This window comes from Vombatus ursinus, unplaced genomic scaffold (genome assembly GCF_900497805.2).
Source record: "Vombatus ursinus unplaced genomic scaffold, bare-nosed wombat genome assembly UNPS02014786.1, whole genome shotgun sequence".
NCBI classification, from domain to species: domain Eukaryota; kingdom Metazoa; phylum Chordata; class Mammalia; order Diprotodontia; family Vombatidae; genus Vombatus; species Vombatus ursinus.
Window position 1 is genome coordinate 41,872,742 of NW_020954564.1, and position 15,625 is coordinate 41,888,366.

Consider the following 15,625-nt stretch of genomic DNA (forward strand, 5'->3'; position numbering starts at 1 on the left):
CAATTGTTGGGATCTGCATTAAAGATTTTTCCCCCCTAATACAATGTTGGTTAATTGGCTACATGAAAAAAAAAAGTATTGTTAAGCAATATTCCATAGGTTCAGTGCCCTTAAAGAAAAAAAAAGTTATTTAGTAACAGCCAAAATACAGAGCTAAAAATGAAATTCTTCTCTGCCTATCATCAGAATCTCTCTTCAATTCAGCAGCATCTCTTTTGTCCTTGACTCCTTCTAGATAGAGACTCACTCATCTTGCTTGCCTTCTTTTCAATCCGACGACATCTCACCTCTCAGAGAGGTTGGAGAGAGGAGGATCACAGTCACTGTCATCAGGCAAACTCCTTGTCACCTCTTGCTGCTGCCTGATTAATTCCTGGGGCTGATTTCTGATCTTCTGGACTCACTATAAAGTCTGGACAGCAGTTCCCTGAGGACAGGCAGGAAAGGCAGCCAATACCCAGAGCAATGTTATAGTGGGGTTTCATATGACTTAAATTGGGTTATTATATGATATATTAACAATATCATTTTAAAATTACTTGGGGCACCATTACACAGCATGTACACAGACCTATCAGCCACCTTGCATTTCAAGGCACAGCTAGTATTTAAAACTACATAAGTATTGAATCACTTGTGTGAACTAGGGCAAGTCACAATCTGAGATTCAATTTCCTTATATGCAAAATGAAGATGTTGGCCTAGATAGCCCGGAGTCCCTCTCAACTCAAGATCTATGATCCTATGAATCAGAAACCCAAAAGGAATAAATCACCCCTTCATTTTAAGTGACCAGCCTGTGCCTAATCTGTATTAAAGGAAGCAGTTATTAAACTTGGGCCAATAGCTCTGTTTGAAAAGCTAATTGTGAACCAAGAAAGAGTTTATTCTCTTGTGCATAGGACTGAATCCAGAAAAGATGACTTTAAACAGAGGAATGTCTTTATAGTTCTAGACAAAAATGTGAGGTCAAATATGTGGCTTTTAAACCCCTAAGCACCAACATATTTTCATACCTGCATTTAGCTAACTGTTCAATCTAGCTATTCTGGGCAGGAAGAGGAGCACCTGGTTAGAGTTCCTTACTCAAATGTTCTGAGTATCATCTCTTTAATGAAGTTTGCAGTTGCTTTCATTTTTTCTTTCATGGCCCTCCCTTTCCTTGCTTTTTCTGTCAAAGAAAATAGCCTGTACTGCTCACACCACTAAAGCTGTGGAAAGTCCCTATGGGAAAGGCAGGATAGAAGAAATCTCTTTCCAACAAGTTTCCAATATGATAAATCACTTGCTACAAATCATCATGATATGAAGTCTTCTAATTATTTAAAAGGTGATTCTTTTACAGTTAACATGAGGTTATACCCTTACCTACTACTACAGTGAACAAAATGGGGGAAAACTCCAGCTCCTGGTCACAATAGGAAATAACATAAATATGAAAATGTGCTTAAAAAGGAAGTTGTAGAGATCAAAAGACATAGTTTTGCTTTGCGTCAGTTCTAGTCCCAGGCTAGTTTATGAGTCAAACTAAGATTTCAAAACAAGGCCAAATCATGAGATTGAACATTCTTTTCTTTTTCCAGTATATCTGATTCATAAATGGACACACTGGAAGAAACTTGTTTTATCCAACTTTATTACTTACAAGTTACCAAAGTCCTTTAAGTGCAGGCCTGACCATGCAACTCCCCTACTCAATAAACATGGCTGTTGCCTCTACCATACAAATATGGCACTCTGGTAGGAAAAGCCCAGAATGCATCTTCCCATGTGAGATCCTACACATTCCTTTCTCTACGCTCCCACTGTCACCACTCTAAGCAAGGTCCTCATTACCTATTATCTGGACAATTAGAATAGGGTCCTGATTAGTCTCCCCTCCTCTGCACTGAAGCCCAGAGTAACCCTAACTCACAGTTCTGTTTATTTTCTTACAAAAAAAATTTTTTAAAACCCTTTAGTAATTTCTATCATCCTATCCACTTAAGTTCAACCTCTATAACTTGGCATTAAAGATAATACACAATTTGACTTCAAATTATCTTTTCAAATATGTCTCACTCTACTGTCTTTCAAGTGCCCTATGCTCCATTCAAACAGATCCCATTCAATCAAATGATATTTGTAAATATTTGTAATAAATATTTGTAAATATAATCAAATGAAAAAATATTTGTCAAATGCTTATCACAGTGCCTGGCATACAGGAGGTGCCTGATAAGTGTGTTCGCTTCCCGTCCTTCTCCATTTACTAAACACATCTTGCACCCCACCCAAGTCCCCACCAGTTAAAATCCTACCTATCTTCAAGACTTGGATCAAACACCACCCCTTTCCTATGAGTGACAACTTGAACCGCCCCGGCCTAAACCTTACTTCTTGTGAACTCTAAGGGCATTTATTTCATGTTTCTCATGAACATCTCATATCCTAATCTGCATTCTAATTTCATACCCCTTAGTCCTCCTACTAGAATGAAGATGTTTGAGGGCAGTGGCATTTACAATTTTCCAAACTGCAAAATGGACATGCTTTCTCACATGGTCAATAGGAAGAAGAAAAAGTTAGAGCTAAAATTATGATTAGCTCAAAACCAAGGATATTAGTTAGGTCCCAACACTGTTTTCTTTCCTGTCCAAAATCAACCTTAAATCATGTTTTATCAGTTTAAATACTACCTCAAAGAAGCTCTCTCTAGTCACTTAGCTGGAAGCAATCTCTCCCGCATATGATTTCACAAGACTTTGTACTCCTTTTTATGTACTTACCACATTCTAAGTTATCTTTATCTGTGTATGTATCTTACCTAAAACTACTAGACCTTAGGTTCTATGATGGCAGGAACCATGCCTTACATGTCTTTCTATCCTTCCCAGCCCTTAGTATAACGTAGTGCACACAGTGCTATGCTTGTTAAAATAACAGAATGAGTGAGGGGTTAGATTTTAAAAACTGGAACCAACCAAAAATAACGGTCAGTTTGTTTTTCTTCTCTTTTCTCCCAATGTTTCCTAAATGCTTCCTATATGTTAAAACAGCTTATTCACTTTTCATGAGTTAATTTTAATAAAAGATGACAAATTATCATATGGACTGATAATATCTGGAGACTTCATGAAAATCACAGGTATCAGTGGTCTCTGTAACTATGGGTCCTAGAAAATGCAAGCTCCATGCAAGAGAAGCTTTTGGGAATAACATGGAGAACATCCTTTTCCCTTTCTGTGTCTATACTAGATTTTCAGGAAGGTTCTTTCCTTTAGTGATTTAGGAATTCTAAAACACCTCTGCTTCTACCTCAAATTAAAAAAAAAAAAAGACCAGGGCAAAAAATCTTTAATCACTCACTGGGATTTCATATTCAATTATTAGCAGATTTGTAAACCATTTAACTTACTTTGCTTTAAACCAATAGTCCAGTCAAGAAAGATAGGCCCAAAATTTGTTCTTTTATAATGACAAGCATAACTAAGTACAAATGAGTTTCAATGGTGTAGATTGTTAGCATGCTGCGTTGCATTATGTCAATAAAATAATCCCTTTCCCCCCACCTTTCTCCCCACCCCCCCATCATTCCCCACCCAGGAAAATAAATGATTGTGCACTGCATGACGATACCATTAGGTGTGAACTTTGGTTCATGCAAAATCAGCTCCCACAGAGGCTGCATCAGAAGCAGCGGCCTCAGCACCCAAAGTCATTTTTTTTTAGCTGTTGTCCATATCTTCAACCATGTTCCTTCCATAACACCAAGTGAATACTGTGGTCAGGCATACTGGTGGCAAAAACCAAACCCATGTCATTCTGCCCATCTAGTCCATTCAGCCATGACATTTCACCTGCCAAGAAACTTGAGCCCCTTTTTGACTTCCTGTACTCAGGCAGAGGCCAGCGGCTGATCAGGTTCTCTGTCCTTAAGTCCATGATGTAGAGATAGCGGTTGTCAAATAACAGGGCAAAGATATCTCCAAAGCCAAGTAATGCCAAATTGGCTAACTCTGGAGTCTTGATAACCCTGCAGGAAGGACAGTTAAGAGCGATAAATAAACAAGAGCAGAATTTTGCTTAGGTTACTATCATCCCAGCATGTCACAACTAGAGGGAAACCTTGAGATCATCTAGTCTGCTTTTCTTATTTTTATGAATCAGTTTTAGAGCCAGAAGGAACCTCAGAAATCATTTAGTCCAACTTACTCATTTTAGAGATGAGGAAATCAGTGAGGAACCTGGTGTACAGAAGTAACCAGCTAGTTAATCAACTAGAATTCTGGACTCCTCACTCACAGTTCATGATTCTTGTCACTACAATGTAGAAAAGGTTTCTCAGTGGCTTCACAAAAAGCCTATTAATAAACAGTACATATTGCGACAGCTAAGTAGCACAGTGGATTGAGTCAGGAGGACTTGAGTTCAAATCTGGCCTCAGACACTTGACACTTACTAGCTGTGTGACCCTGAGCAAGTCACTTAACCCCAATTGCCTCACAAAATAAACAGTGCATATATAAGCATTTATGCCCCCCCCTTTAGTTTTTAGCTACAATAGACTTAAAATGATTTAAATTAATTTGATTCAAACAGAAAAAACACTACCTGAGAATATCATAGCTGGCAAAGTCCCACTGATAAAGTCCTAGGGCCGAACTACATACAATATATTTGCCATCAAAATGGAGTCTGGGCTGCAAACAGATACTTCGATCCTCAGATACAGACAATGTTTTTAAGCATTTGCAGTTGATTTCTCTTCCAATCGGCCAAATCTACAAGTTGGAGAAGAGGAAGAGGAAGCAACAATCAGAAGAATGCTAGCTGACATCAACTTGATGAGGGGACTGTGGGAGGTTAAAAACAAGCTTGTTTTAAAGTATGCAATTTACTACATTCAGGTTAGTTTAGCTTACTTAGATGAAGAAGATGGATGATGACAGGAAGCAGGAATAAATCAGGGAAGGAAAAATTCAGTGCAATTTGTCAAAGCACCAAGTCCAAATTGAAGCAGGAAAAACATACTCAAAATCTTTTTTTCTAACAACCACCACCTTTACAGAACATCTTTGGTCTACAATTAATTTTCAATTTAGAAACAGAATACCATAAACTTCCTTCTCAGTCCAGGTCCTATTGCCATTCATTGTTTATTAGGGAAACTCGTGCATGTTAGGGCAATCTTTTGCCTTAATTGCCACTAATACTTAGCCCGTATTGTCAAGTTCCTGCATTTCTCAACCCCTGATCCAATGCTCTGTATGTGATGTTTGCAGGTGGGAGCAATGAGAAGCATCAGACTCCCATAAGATGAGGGGATACAAAGCTGCACTACATTAAGAGCTTTATAATAATGCCCAACCTTCTATAGCCACAAGAGATGGTTTAAGATCCCCATCTCTTTCCAATTATTAGGAACAAGTGAATTCTTGAAGCCAGAGAGGCATTTTAATAACAGAAAGGCCAACTGGGGATGGTGATGGGGGGAGGCAAGGAACTGTAACTGCACTATGCTTGTATAAGGAACATGTACTTGGGAGCCAAAGCTGGTCTCCAACCACCCAGAACTACATGAGGGATCACTTTTATAGCAGGCACCTCATACTGAAGCAGGCAATTATCTAAAAGTTGTGTTTCAGGTGGTATCTCCACATCCTATAACAATTTAAATTTTTAAAATTTACCCATTTTCATCTAACAGAAAAAATTGAAAGGCAGAAAGCAAAAGCCACACTCACCTTGATTTCATACTTGTCGGCACTGAGGAGAATGTGATCTCCAGGGCTGTGCAACAGAGACTTGACCTTGCACTTCTGTAAAACCACCTGCAAATACGAAAAGTTTTTATTAAAGAAGTATAAGGTCTGAAGTCATGTGGTAGATTACACCAGACTGATGTAGCCTAAACCTTGTGTCATCTGCAAACTAATTACATATTTTCACTCACAACTAGATCGTCTAGGTGTTCAGCGGGATGATGACATTTCCAGTATCGGTCTCTTCTTTCAATAGCTTCAGGCAATATCATAAAACCAAAGGATTTAGAGCAGGAAGGGGCCTTAGACAATACCTAGTGCAAATTCTCTCATTTACTGATGAGAAAACAAAAGCTAGATCAAACAATATGGATTTTGAAATTTGACATGGGTCTCAGAGATGCTTCAGTACTTTAGAAGTATGCCTGAGGTATACAGTCAACTTTAACCACTAAGGAAAGTGTTATCCTGGGACAAGTCCCATCATAAGCAGCCACATTACTGGTAATCTGGTATCTAGAGAAGGGATGGGATGTTACTAAATCTCAGCATTTTTCAAAGCACCTGCTGCTGTGCCTCCAGATGCAAGGTTATATTTAGCTGTTAAATCCTGATATCTCTGCCAAACCACCCACAAATTAAGGTCAGAAGTTGTGCTTATTTAACTATGCTATGAAAATCTGGTAAGTGAACATAAAGACAGAAACAGAAACAGTCACTGACCACCTGCTTCCAAGGAAATAGGAGAATAAAGAAGGACATAAAGGATTCTCCTCTGGGAGAATGCCTGAGTGGATATTGTCAACTTACAAGCTATGGTACAGATTTTTGTTTCTGGCTTCAAAGATCTTTGAGAGCATTGAACCCAACCCTTGCATTTTGCAGATGAGGAAACTAAGGCCCCAAGAAAGGAGAAGACATGCTTAGTCACATAGCACAGACTCAAACCTAGAGTCCCACCAGTTCTTGTTTAGATGTCCTGCCCCATACCACCTGTCACAAGTCTTAAAAGCTACAGAAGACAAGGGTAAAATACCACAATGTTTAAATGGACAACTAGTAAATTCAGATTTGGCTCAGCAGCTCTCCTACCTTGGTTACCCACTCAGTATGTCCTGTGAGTGTGTTCAGGCACGTCCCCGTTGATAAGGCCCATACTTTCACAGTGAAGTCAGCAGAACCACTCACCAAGAGATCAAGCTCATCATTGTAGTCCACGCTGAACACTAAAAACAAAAAACAGAAATCCCCATATGTACAAAGATAAAGCACCCTCCACTGTCATATCCACACCCCTTTTTCTTGCTAAGAAAAGGAGACCTCCACGACTCATAGAGATTAAGTTTACTGTCCCAGAACTGCACAATTATGAAAATTTCCAAAAACCACTCAAAACTTAGTTTTATATAGTGCTACCACTATTGCTACTATAATGCTCCACTCAACTAGAAATTAAGAAGAAAATCCAGCCATTTCAAACCTCTGTTAGTTTTAAGGTTTGTTAACAATAGGACCAGGTGACCAATTCTCTTTTTAGTCATTCATGCCTGAAAGTGACATGGGAATCCAAATTGCAGAAACACCAACATTCTCCCCTCAGCACTACCTGCAAGCAGAAAAAAGACCACTGCACAAGCACCAGATTATCTGTTATATGCAGAGAAAACTGCTTTCAGTCATACAGAGAATGGCTTCTTAAACTTTCTCTACTCCCAACTTCTTCGGCACTTCTTAAACTGTGGGTTACAACCCCACATAGGATTGTGACTCACATGTCAAGAAGCCTGATTATAGAGAATGGCATTGTCACTTGGATAAAGACTGAGTGAAGAAAAAAACCAAACCCATCAATTTTAACTGTATATGGTTGTAAGAAAAAGTAGTAGAGGAAAAATGAATCACAGGGAGGGCCCAATTAGTGCAAATAATGAATCCTCTGAAGTGGTCACATTATTCAAACTCACAATGCATGTTTCCATTGGACCGAAACTAATTAATTATCTTATATATATATTTATATATAATAATGAGAATCTGAATGTATGTAACCACTTCAGGGGATTCATTATTTGTACTAATAAGGACCTAGCTGTACCTCAAAAATCAGACAAGCTTAATTCACTCAACAAGTATTTGTTAACAGACTATTAAGTACAGGCCATTATGACAGTCACTAAGGGAGATACAAAGATAAATAAGATACTATCCCTGTTCTCCTGGATATAAATAGCCATAATTAGGTCAATGTGTCATAGCGAAAGAGTAACGGTCTTGAAGTCAGATTATATAGATGCAAATCCAGATTCTGACCTGTGTGAGTAAATTACTTACTCTCCCTGAGCCTATATGTCCTATATGTAAAAACAGAATAATACTTGCTTTACAGAGTTGTAAGGAAAAATACTTTGTAAACTCTAAAACTCTATAAAACTCAAAGCTATTATTAGAATATAATAAAAGAAATATAAAGTGTGATGAAATCATACAAGGAAAAATCAGTACCAACTGGAGAAATAAAGGAAACATGCCTAGAAGACATAAGATTTGAGTTTTGTCTTAAGGATGGGTATGATTTTAATAGACAAAGATTAGATGGAGAGAGGAGTAATCTACCAGATCAACTCTAATCTTTGTCTGAACAAAATTCCAAAGATACCAAGAAACAGAGGCTTGAATCTCATGTTACAGTCAAATCATAGTTTTTCAAGAGAATAAAGGGAACAGAGTAGGTTTTATTCTTAATTCCCATCTCTAGAAGGTTATTTGAAATGCTTAATAAGGGAGTTTTTCAAAGGCCAAGAGCTGCACTTAGAACAATTTAGAAACCATTTGTCAAACTGCTAAACACAAAATAACCCATGAAGAAAACTCCACTGAAAAAGTGATACATTTCAGAAGTACTAGATTCCTCTAATTTGGAGAGAAAGCTTTGGATGAGGGAAAATTTTGGCAGGAATACTGAACTAGGAAGACCTGGCCTCTAGCTCTGGTTTTGCTACTTATATGACTCATGACCTAAGGTAAAATCATCTCTCTGAGCCTCAACCTCCTCAGTCGTGAAAAGGAAGTAACATCTAATCTACCAACTGCACAGTGCGGTGGTGAGGGTCAACCGATTCATCTTTCATACTGTTGCCAGGATGCTATTTCTTATGCATAATTCTGGTCATGTCACATTTCTGCTCAAAAAGCTTCAAATTCCTTTCGCTAATATCCCAAGACCTGTCACAATCTGATACAACCTTTCCAGTTTTATCTCCTACTACTCCTCCCTCAATGTACTCTATGGTCTAGTCTAGTCAAACACTTGACATCCCGAACATTTCCTACCCTCTCCTCTCAGTGCTTTTGACCATAATCTTCTCTGGAATGCCTTTCCTCCCTCTAGCTTTTGAATTTCTACTTTTCCTTTTCCTAGCTCAAGTTGAATGCAACTTCCTCTAGGAAGTCTTGCTTGATCTTTTAGACCAGTAATGATGATATTCTCCCTCGGACATGACATAGCACCTTGTCACACACTTCTTTGATGCATTTATCATGTGTATTGCACATATCTATGCCCTATTCCTCCTGTAAGCTCCATTAAGGCACAGTCAAGGTCTTATCTATATTTCATATCTCTACCAGTGTCTGGCACAGTCCTCTGCACTCAGTAGGTACTTAATCTTTGTTGAATAAAATGAGATAATTCATGGGAAAATCCTTTGTAAATTACAAAGTGCTATATAAATGTAAAGGATTTAAAAATTATTATTACTTGAGAATCCATGAAAAGGGATTTTATGAAATAGATTTCCATAATATTTTTAAGTTACGGGTAAATGGTCTGCAGATGAACCACAGCAAAATATATACCCACCATGTATAAGGAATAAAAAATAAGTTAGTTATAAGGCAGTACAGGGCAGTGCAAAAGGAAAGAAACTAAGAGTTAGCAGTATGACTTAACAGAAATTGGTGAAATAACTGAATTGCTGATGTTGGACAAATCACTTAACCTCCCTTGGTGTTAGTTTCCTCATCTGTAAAATGATAGGGGTTGAACCAGAATGGCCCTTGAGGCTCCTTCTAGTTTGACTTCTATGCAGTCCAGCAGAGAGGTTTAATCCCACATTCTAAAACCTCATTTCCCAAAGCTTAAAGAAAACCAACCTATATTAGCTTAGATCAGCTCCCTCCTTTTCTCCTCATCCCCATACTATGGGCAGGGAAAAAATTAAGAGTACAAATAAAGGGAAATGTCCTATACCAACCATGGAAGAAGAATGGCACATATAAAGGAAATTTTCTTGGAACGCAGACTAAGACATGGAATCAAAAAACCATACCTGCACCTGTGTGTCCTCGGAAGTGCTGGGTTCGGGCTCCTGAACTCCATTCCCAACAGGCTACTGTGTTATCAAAGGATCCTGTCACAAGCTTCTGTTCATCAAACTTCACAGCAGCACAAGTGTGGGTCTGGATGCCATATATGCACTGTCCTGTGCTCACATCCCAGAGTTTTGCAGACAAGTCATCTGACCCTTCCAAGAAAAACAAAAAATGAAGGGAATGTCAGGAACAGTCAAAGCATATACACAAAAAAGTATACCTAGAGTTATGAAATAATAATAGCAATAAGTAATAACAATTCACATTTACATAGTTCTTGAATTAATCAGATCATAGAATTCAGAGCAGCAAGGAACCTCAGATGTCATAGTCCAACCTGCCATTTTACAGATGAAGAAACTGAGGCCAGGGGAGTTTAAGTGACTTGCCCCTGGTCACATACGTAGTGTCAAAGGAAAGATTTAAACCCCAAGTCCTTCTTCAGAGACACTGTTCTTTCTATTGTACCACACTGACTCCCACAAATTTTTAATGCAGCAGTTCACTCACCACCACCCCACAAGAAAAGTATCAATGTCACAGTAGATATGGAGTCAGAGGCCTTGGATTCAAATACTGCTTTTACCACTACTACCTCTTTGACCTTGGCCAAGCCATTTAACCTCCCTGGTACTAAGCCGTCTCATTTTAAATGAGCTAAGTTAGATGACCCACGATGCCTTTTCGAGTAGTAAAGTCATTATAATCCTATGAACATTATTACCTCCTTTTTACAGGTGAGGAAGCTGAGGTCCCCAGAGGTAGTGAATGACCTGCCCCTAAATCACAAAGTCAGTAAATGGGAAGCCTGGGTTTGAAATCAGGATTTTTTTTCAATCATGTAAAACGTATTTCCACATTACTCATGTTGTGAAAGAAGAAACAGACTAAAAGAAAAAAAATGAAAAAAAAAATAAAGTAAAAAAAATAGCATGCTTTGATCTGTACTCAGACTCCATCAATTCTCTCTCCAGCTGTGGATAGCATTTTTCATCCTGAGTCCTCTAGGCTTGTCCTGATCACTGCACTGCTGAGAACTACTAAGTCAGTCATAGTTGATCATCTTACAATACTGCTATTACTGTGCACAATGTTCTCTTGGTTCTGCTCACTTCACTTTGCATTCAGTTCATGTAAGTCTTTCTAGATTTTTCTGAAATCAGCCTGCTTGTCATTTCTTATAGTTCAAAAGTATTCCACTACTATCATATACCACAACTTGTTTAGTCATTCCCCAACTGATGGACATACCCTCAGTTTCCAAGTCTTTGCCACCACAAAAAGTGTTGCCATTAATCTTTTTGTACAAATAGGTTCTTTTCCCCATTTTTGAAATCTCTTTGGAATGCATAGAAGTGGTATTGCTAGATCAAAGGGCATACACAATGTGATTACCCTTTGGGCATCGTTCCAAATGTTCCAGAATGGTTCACAACTCACTGTTGTGCATTAGTGTCCCAATCTTCCCATATCCCCTCCAACATTTGTCAATTCCCTTTTTTGTCATGTTAGCCAATGTAATAGGTGTGAGGTGGGAACTCAGTTGTTTTAATCTGCATTTTTCTAACTGATACTGACTTAGAGCATTTTTTCATGACCATATGACATTTTTTGGAGACAATGATGACTTCTTCTGAAAACTGCCTATTCATGTCCTTTGACCATTTATCAATTAGGATAATGATTCACTATTATAAATTTGACTTAGTTGTCTATATTAATGAAATGAGGCCTTTATCAGAGAAACTTGCTGTAAAATCCTCTGAGTGTCTCCACCCCCCCCCCCCCCCTTTGCTTTCCTTTTCACGGCTGCACTGGTTTTGTTTGTGCAAACCCTTTTAATTTAATGTAATCAATTATCCATTTTACATCTCGTAATGTTCTCTATTTCTTATTTGGTCATAAACTCTTCCCTTCTCCATAGATCTGACAGGTAAACTATTCTTTGCTCTCCCAATTTGCATATGTTATCACCCTTTATGTCTAAACCATGTATCCATTTTGATTTTACCTTTGTATATGGTGTAAAATGTTGGTCTATACCTAGTTTCTGCTATACTGTTTTCCAATTTTCCCAGCAGGTGTCAAATAGTAAGTTCTTGGGGCAGGTAGGTGGTAGAGTGGATAGAGCACTGGCCTTGGAGTCAGGAGGACCACAGTTCAAATCCCGCCTCAGACTTACAACACTCACTAGCTGTGTGACTCTGGGCAAGTCACTTAACCCCAACTGCCTCACCAAAAAACAAAAAACAAACAAACAAAAAAATCAAAGTGAGTTCCTGTCCCAAAAGCTGTGGTCTTTGGTTTTAACAAACATTAGATCACTATGGTCATTTACTATTGTGTCTTGTATACCTAATTTATTCTACTGACCTACCACTCTATTTCTTAGTCACTACCAGATAGTTTTGATAATTACCACTTTATATACAGTTTGAGATATGGTATGGTTAGGCCATCTTCCTTCACACCTTTTTTCATTAACTCTCTTGATATTCTTAACATTTAGTTCTTTCAGATGAATTTTATGATTTTTTTCTAACTCTACAAAAGAATATTTTGGTAGTCTGGTATGGGAATAAATAAATTTAGGTAGAAGTGTCATTTTTATTATATTGGTTCAGCCTATCCATGAGCAACTGATATTTTTCCAATTGTTAAGATCTGACTTTGTTTTTTTTTAGTGAGGCAATTGGGTTTAAATGACTTGCCCAAAGTCACACAGCAGGTGAGTGTTATGTGTCTGAGGCCGGCTTTGAACTCAGGTCCTCCAGACTTCAGGGCTAGTGCTTTATCCACTGCACCATGTAGCTGCCCCCTGACTTTATCTGTGTAAAAAGTGTTTTGTAATTGTGTTCATAAAGTTACTGGGTTTGTCTTGGCAGGTAGACTCCCAAGTATTTTATATTGTCTATAGTTGTTTTAAATAGAATTTCTCTTTTTGTCTCTCCTAGGCTTTGTTGGTAATATACAGAAATGCTGCTGATTTTTGTGGGTTTAGTTTACATCCTGCAACTTTGCTAAAATTGTTAACTATTTCACCTAGTTTTTTTTAAGTTGATTCTCTAAGTATATCATTATATCTGCAAAGAGTGAAAGTTTTATTTCCTCATTGCCTATTCTGATTCCTTCAATTTCTTTTTCTTCTCTCATTGCTATAGTTAACATTTCTAGTACAATACTGAATAATTGTGGTGACAACAGGCATCTTTGCTTTCACCCTGATCTTAATAGGAAGGCTTCTAACTTTTCTCCATTACAGATAATGCTCAGGATTCAAGTCCCATTTCAGACCCTTACTGGCTGTATAGCCATGGGCAAATCACTTAAATTCTCAGAAAAACCTATGTTTCTTTTCTGCAAAAAGGGGAGAATACTTGCACTAAGTAGATCACAAGGTTACTCTAAGTCAGGGGCTTGGCCAATTTTGAAGTGCTATATAAATAAGTGGTTAGCATAATAAGAACAGGGAGCAACGCAGTATGGATAGAGAACTAGTCTTAGAGTCAGAAATACTTGGATTGAATCTTGCTTCTGACACTTACCCTGGGCAAGTCACTAAACACCTCAAGCACCAGGCAATCCTCTCTTCATTGAAAATCAGGCTCCAATCTGTAATAGTAGAAGGAGCTCCCTCCCTGGGAATTCCCTATACCAATGAAATCACAGGTCAAGCGTACACCCCCCCAAAATCATCATTATAATTATTAGTAAAAGAGTTTTGGACCAAGTGATCTAAGGCCCATTCTAGCTCTGATATTCTATAATTCTATGATTTGTCCATATCTGAAATCCATGTTTCCTTAATATGTAATTTTAAATAGTTTTCTATGACAGTGAATATTTATACACGTGAAGGTTACTACTCTATAGTCCAGAATCTAAAACAGTAACTTGATAAAGCAAGGTAAATCTGTGTGGAGGTTAATCACCAATAGTTGCACAATCTTTCCCTCATCTGTTCTCATGATACTCTACTCCTCAAACACACATGGTTTTTTAATGTGTATTTATGTAACTGTCATCAGGTATTTTGGGACACGCCCTTCTTTAGAGATGGGGACCATGTCTCAACTACCTCTCTTTTTATCTCTTCCTGCACCTTGAATGTACCCAGAATATGAGAGGTGCTTAATTAAGCCAAGCTGAGTGGATAATGTCACCAGAAAGTTTCAAATTCCAAGATGACTTCAGCAGAGTTCCCCGTGCAACTTCATGGACTCATCCTGAAATGAGTGGCAGCACCCCAAATGGACATGAGGCATATTCCCCAGGGACAGTTGATAGAGTACTAGATTTAGAGAGTCAGAGGAACTGGAATGTAAATTCTGATCCTGCTATTTAATACTCATGTGACCTCAGCTAAGTCAAAAAGTCTCTCAGTCTCAGTCTTCATTTATAAAGGGGGAAAGAGAGAATAAGCATTTATGTAGCACTTGCTATGTGCCAGGCACTATGCTAAGTGTCTTACAAATATTATCTCATTTAATCCACACAACAACCCTGTGAAGTAGGTATTGTTATTATTCCCATTTTACAGCTGAGGAAACTGAGGCAAACAGGTTTAACTGACTTGCCCAGGGTTACACAGCTAATAAGTATGTGAGGTCACATTTGAACTCAAGGTCTTTCTGATTCCAAGGCCAGCACTTTTATCCACAGCACCACCTAGCCGTGTCATTTGTCAAATGCAGGAGACTCATTTTTCTGGACTAAATGATTTCTAAGATTCCTATCAACCCTAAACCCTATGAAAATGGCAAAGACAAAATTGTTAATTTGACTTAGGTTCTTTAGAGATAAAGGATCTTATATCTTACTATAGCTTAATGAGAACTTGAGAATAATTAGGACTTAAAAGAACACTGGATTTGGAGTGAGACAATCTGGACTGATATCCAGGTTCTATCACTTACCATATGTGTGACCTTGAGAAAGACTCTTTAATGTCTTTACCTCAGTTTCCTCCTCTGTAAAATCAGGAGGCTGGACACAATCTCTTTGGTCTTTTTTTTTTTTTTGCTTTAAGTGTATTATTCTATGATTCAAATGAGTTAAAGAAGCTTATATTAACATTTACTCAACCCCCACCCTGGGGTCATAACTCCTATTTATAAAATATTTATAGGATGGAAAGCACCATCCCCATAGCAACATTGCTTGTCCAAGGTTTACACAGACAATAAGTAGCAGAGTGAGTACTCAAATTCAAGTCTTCCTTTTCTACTATACCACACTGTCTAACAAATATATTTCTGAGGGAAAGTACAACTTACTAGATGAACTTAAGCACTCAGTACCCCAAAGCACAACTACTTAGATGACAGTAATGGAGGTTTGCCACAATGTTTACAAATTAATAGATTAGTATTCCTATTAAAAGAACTAACCAAGTTCTTTAGTTGCAGATAATGGAAAGACTGGTATTATTTGTAAAGAAGAATAATGCATAATGATGAAAATTATTTTTCATTTAAAAATACAGTCCCTTATATAAAACATCAGTTCAA

At 37.9% G+C, this 15,625-nt stretch overlaps 1 protein-coding gene across 3 annotated transcripts in view; it reads right to left on the minus strand.

Moving 5' to 3' along the window:
* Positions 1-1,619: 1,619 nt before the first annotated feature.
* The window catches only part of LOC114047035 (F-box/WD repeat-containing protein 2), a 34,838-nt gene continuing 20,832 nt past the window's right edge, over positions 1,620-15,625 (minus strand). For all 3 annotated transcript variants that reach the window (XM_027867696.1, XM_027867698.1, XM_027867697.1), the window contains 5 exons: positions 10,073-10,267; positions 6,837-6,970; positions 5,727-5,813; positions 4,594-4,763; positions 1,620-4,015 (listed from right to left, as the gene is read on the minus strand). In XM_027867696.1, coding sequence (XP_027723497.1) covers positions 3,727-4,015; positions 4,594-4,763; positions 5,727-5,813; positions 6,837-6,970; positions 10,073-10,267 — 875 coding nt within the window. In that variant the 3' untranslated portion in view covers positions 1,620-3,726. The remainder of the gene's footprint in view (positions 4,016-4,593; positions 4,764-5,726; positions 5,814-6,836; positions 6,971-10,072; positions 10,268-15,625) is intronic.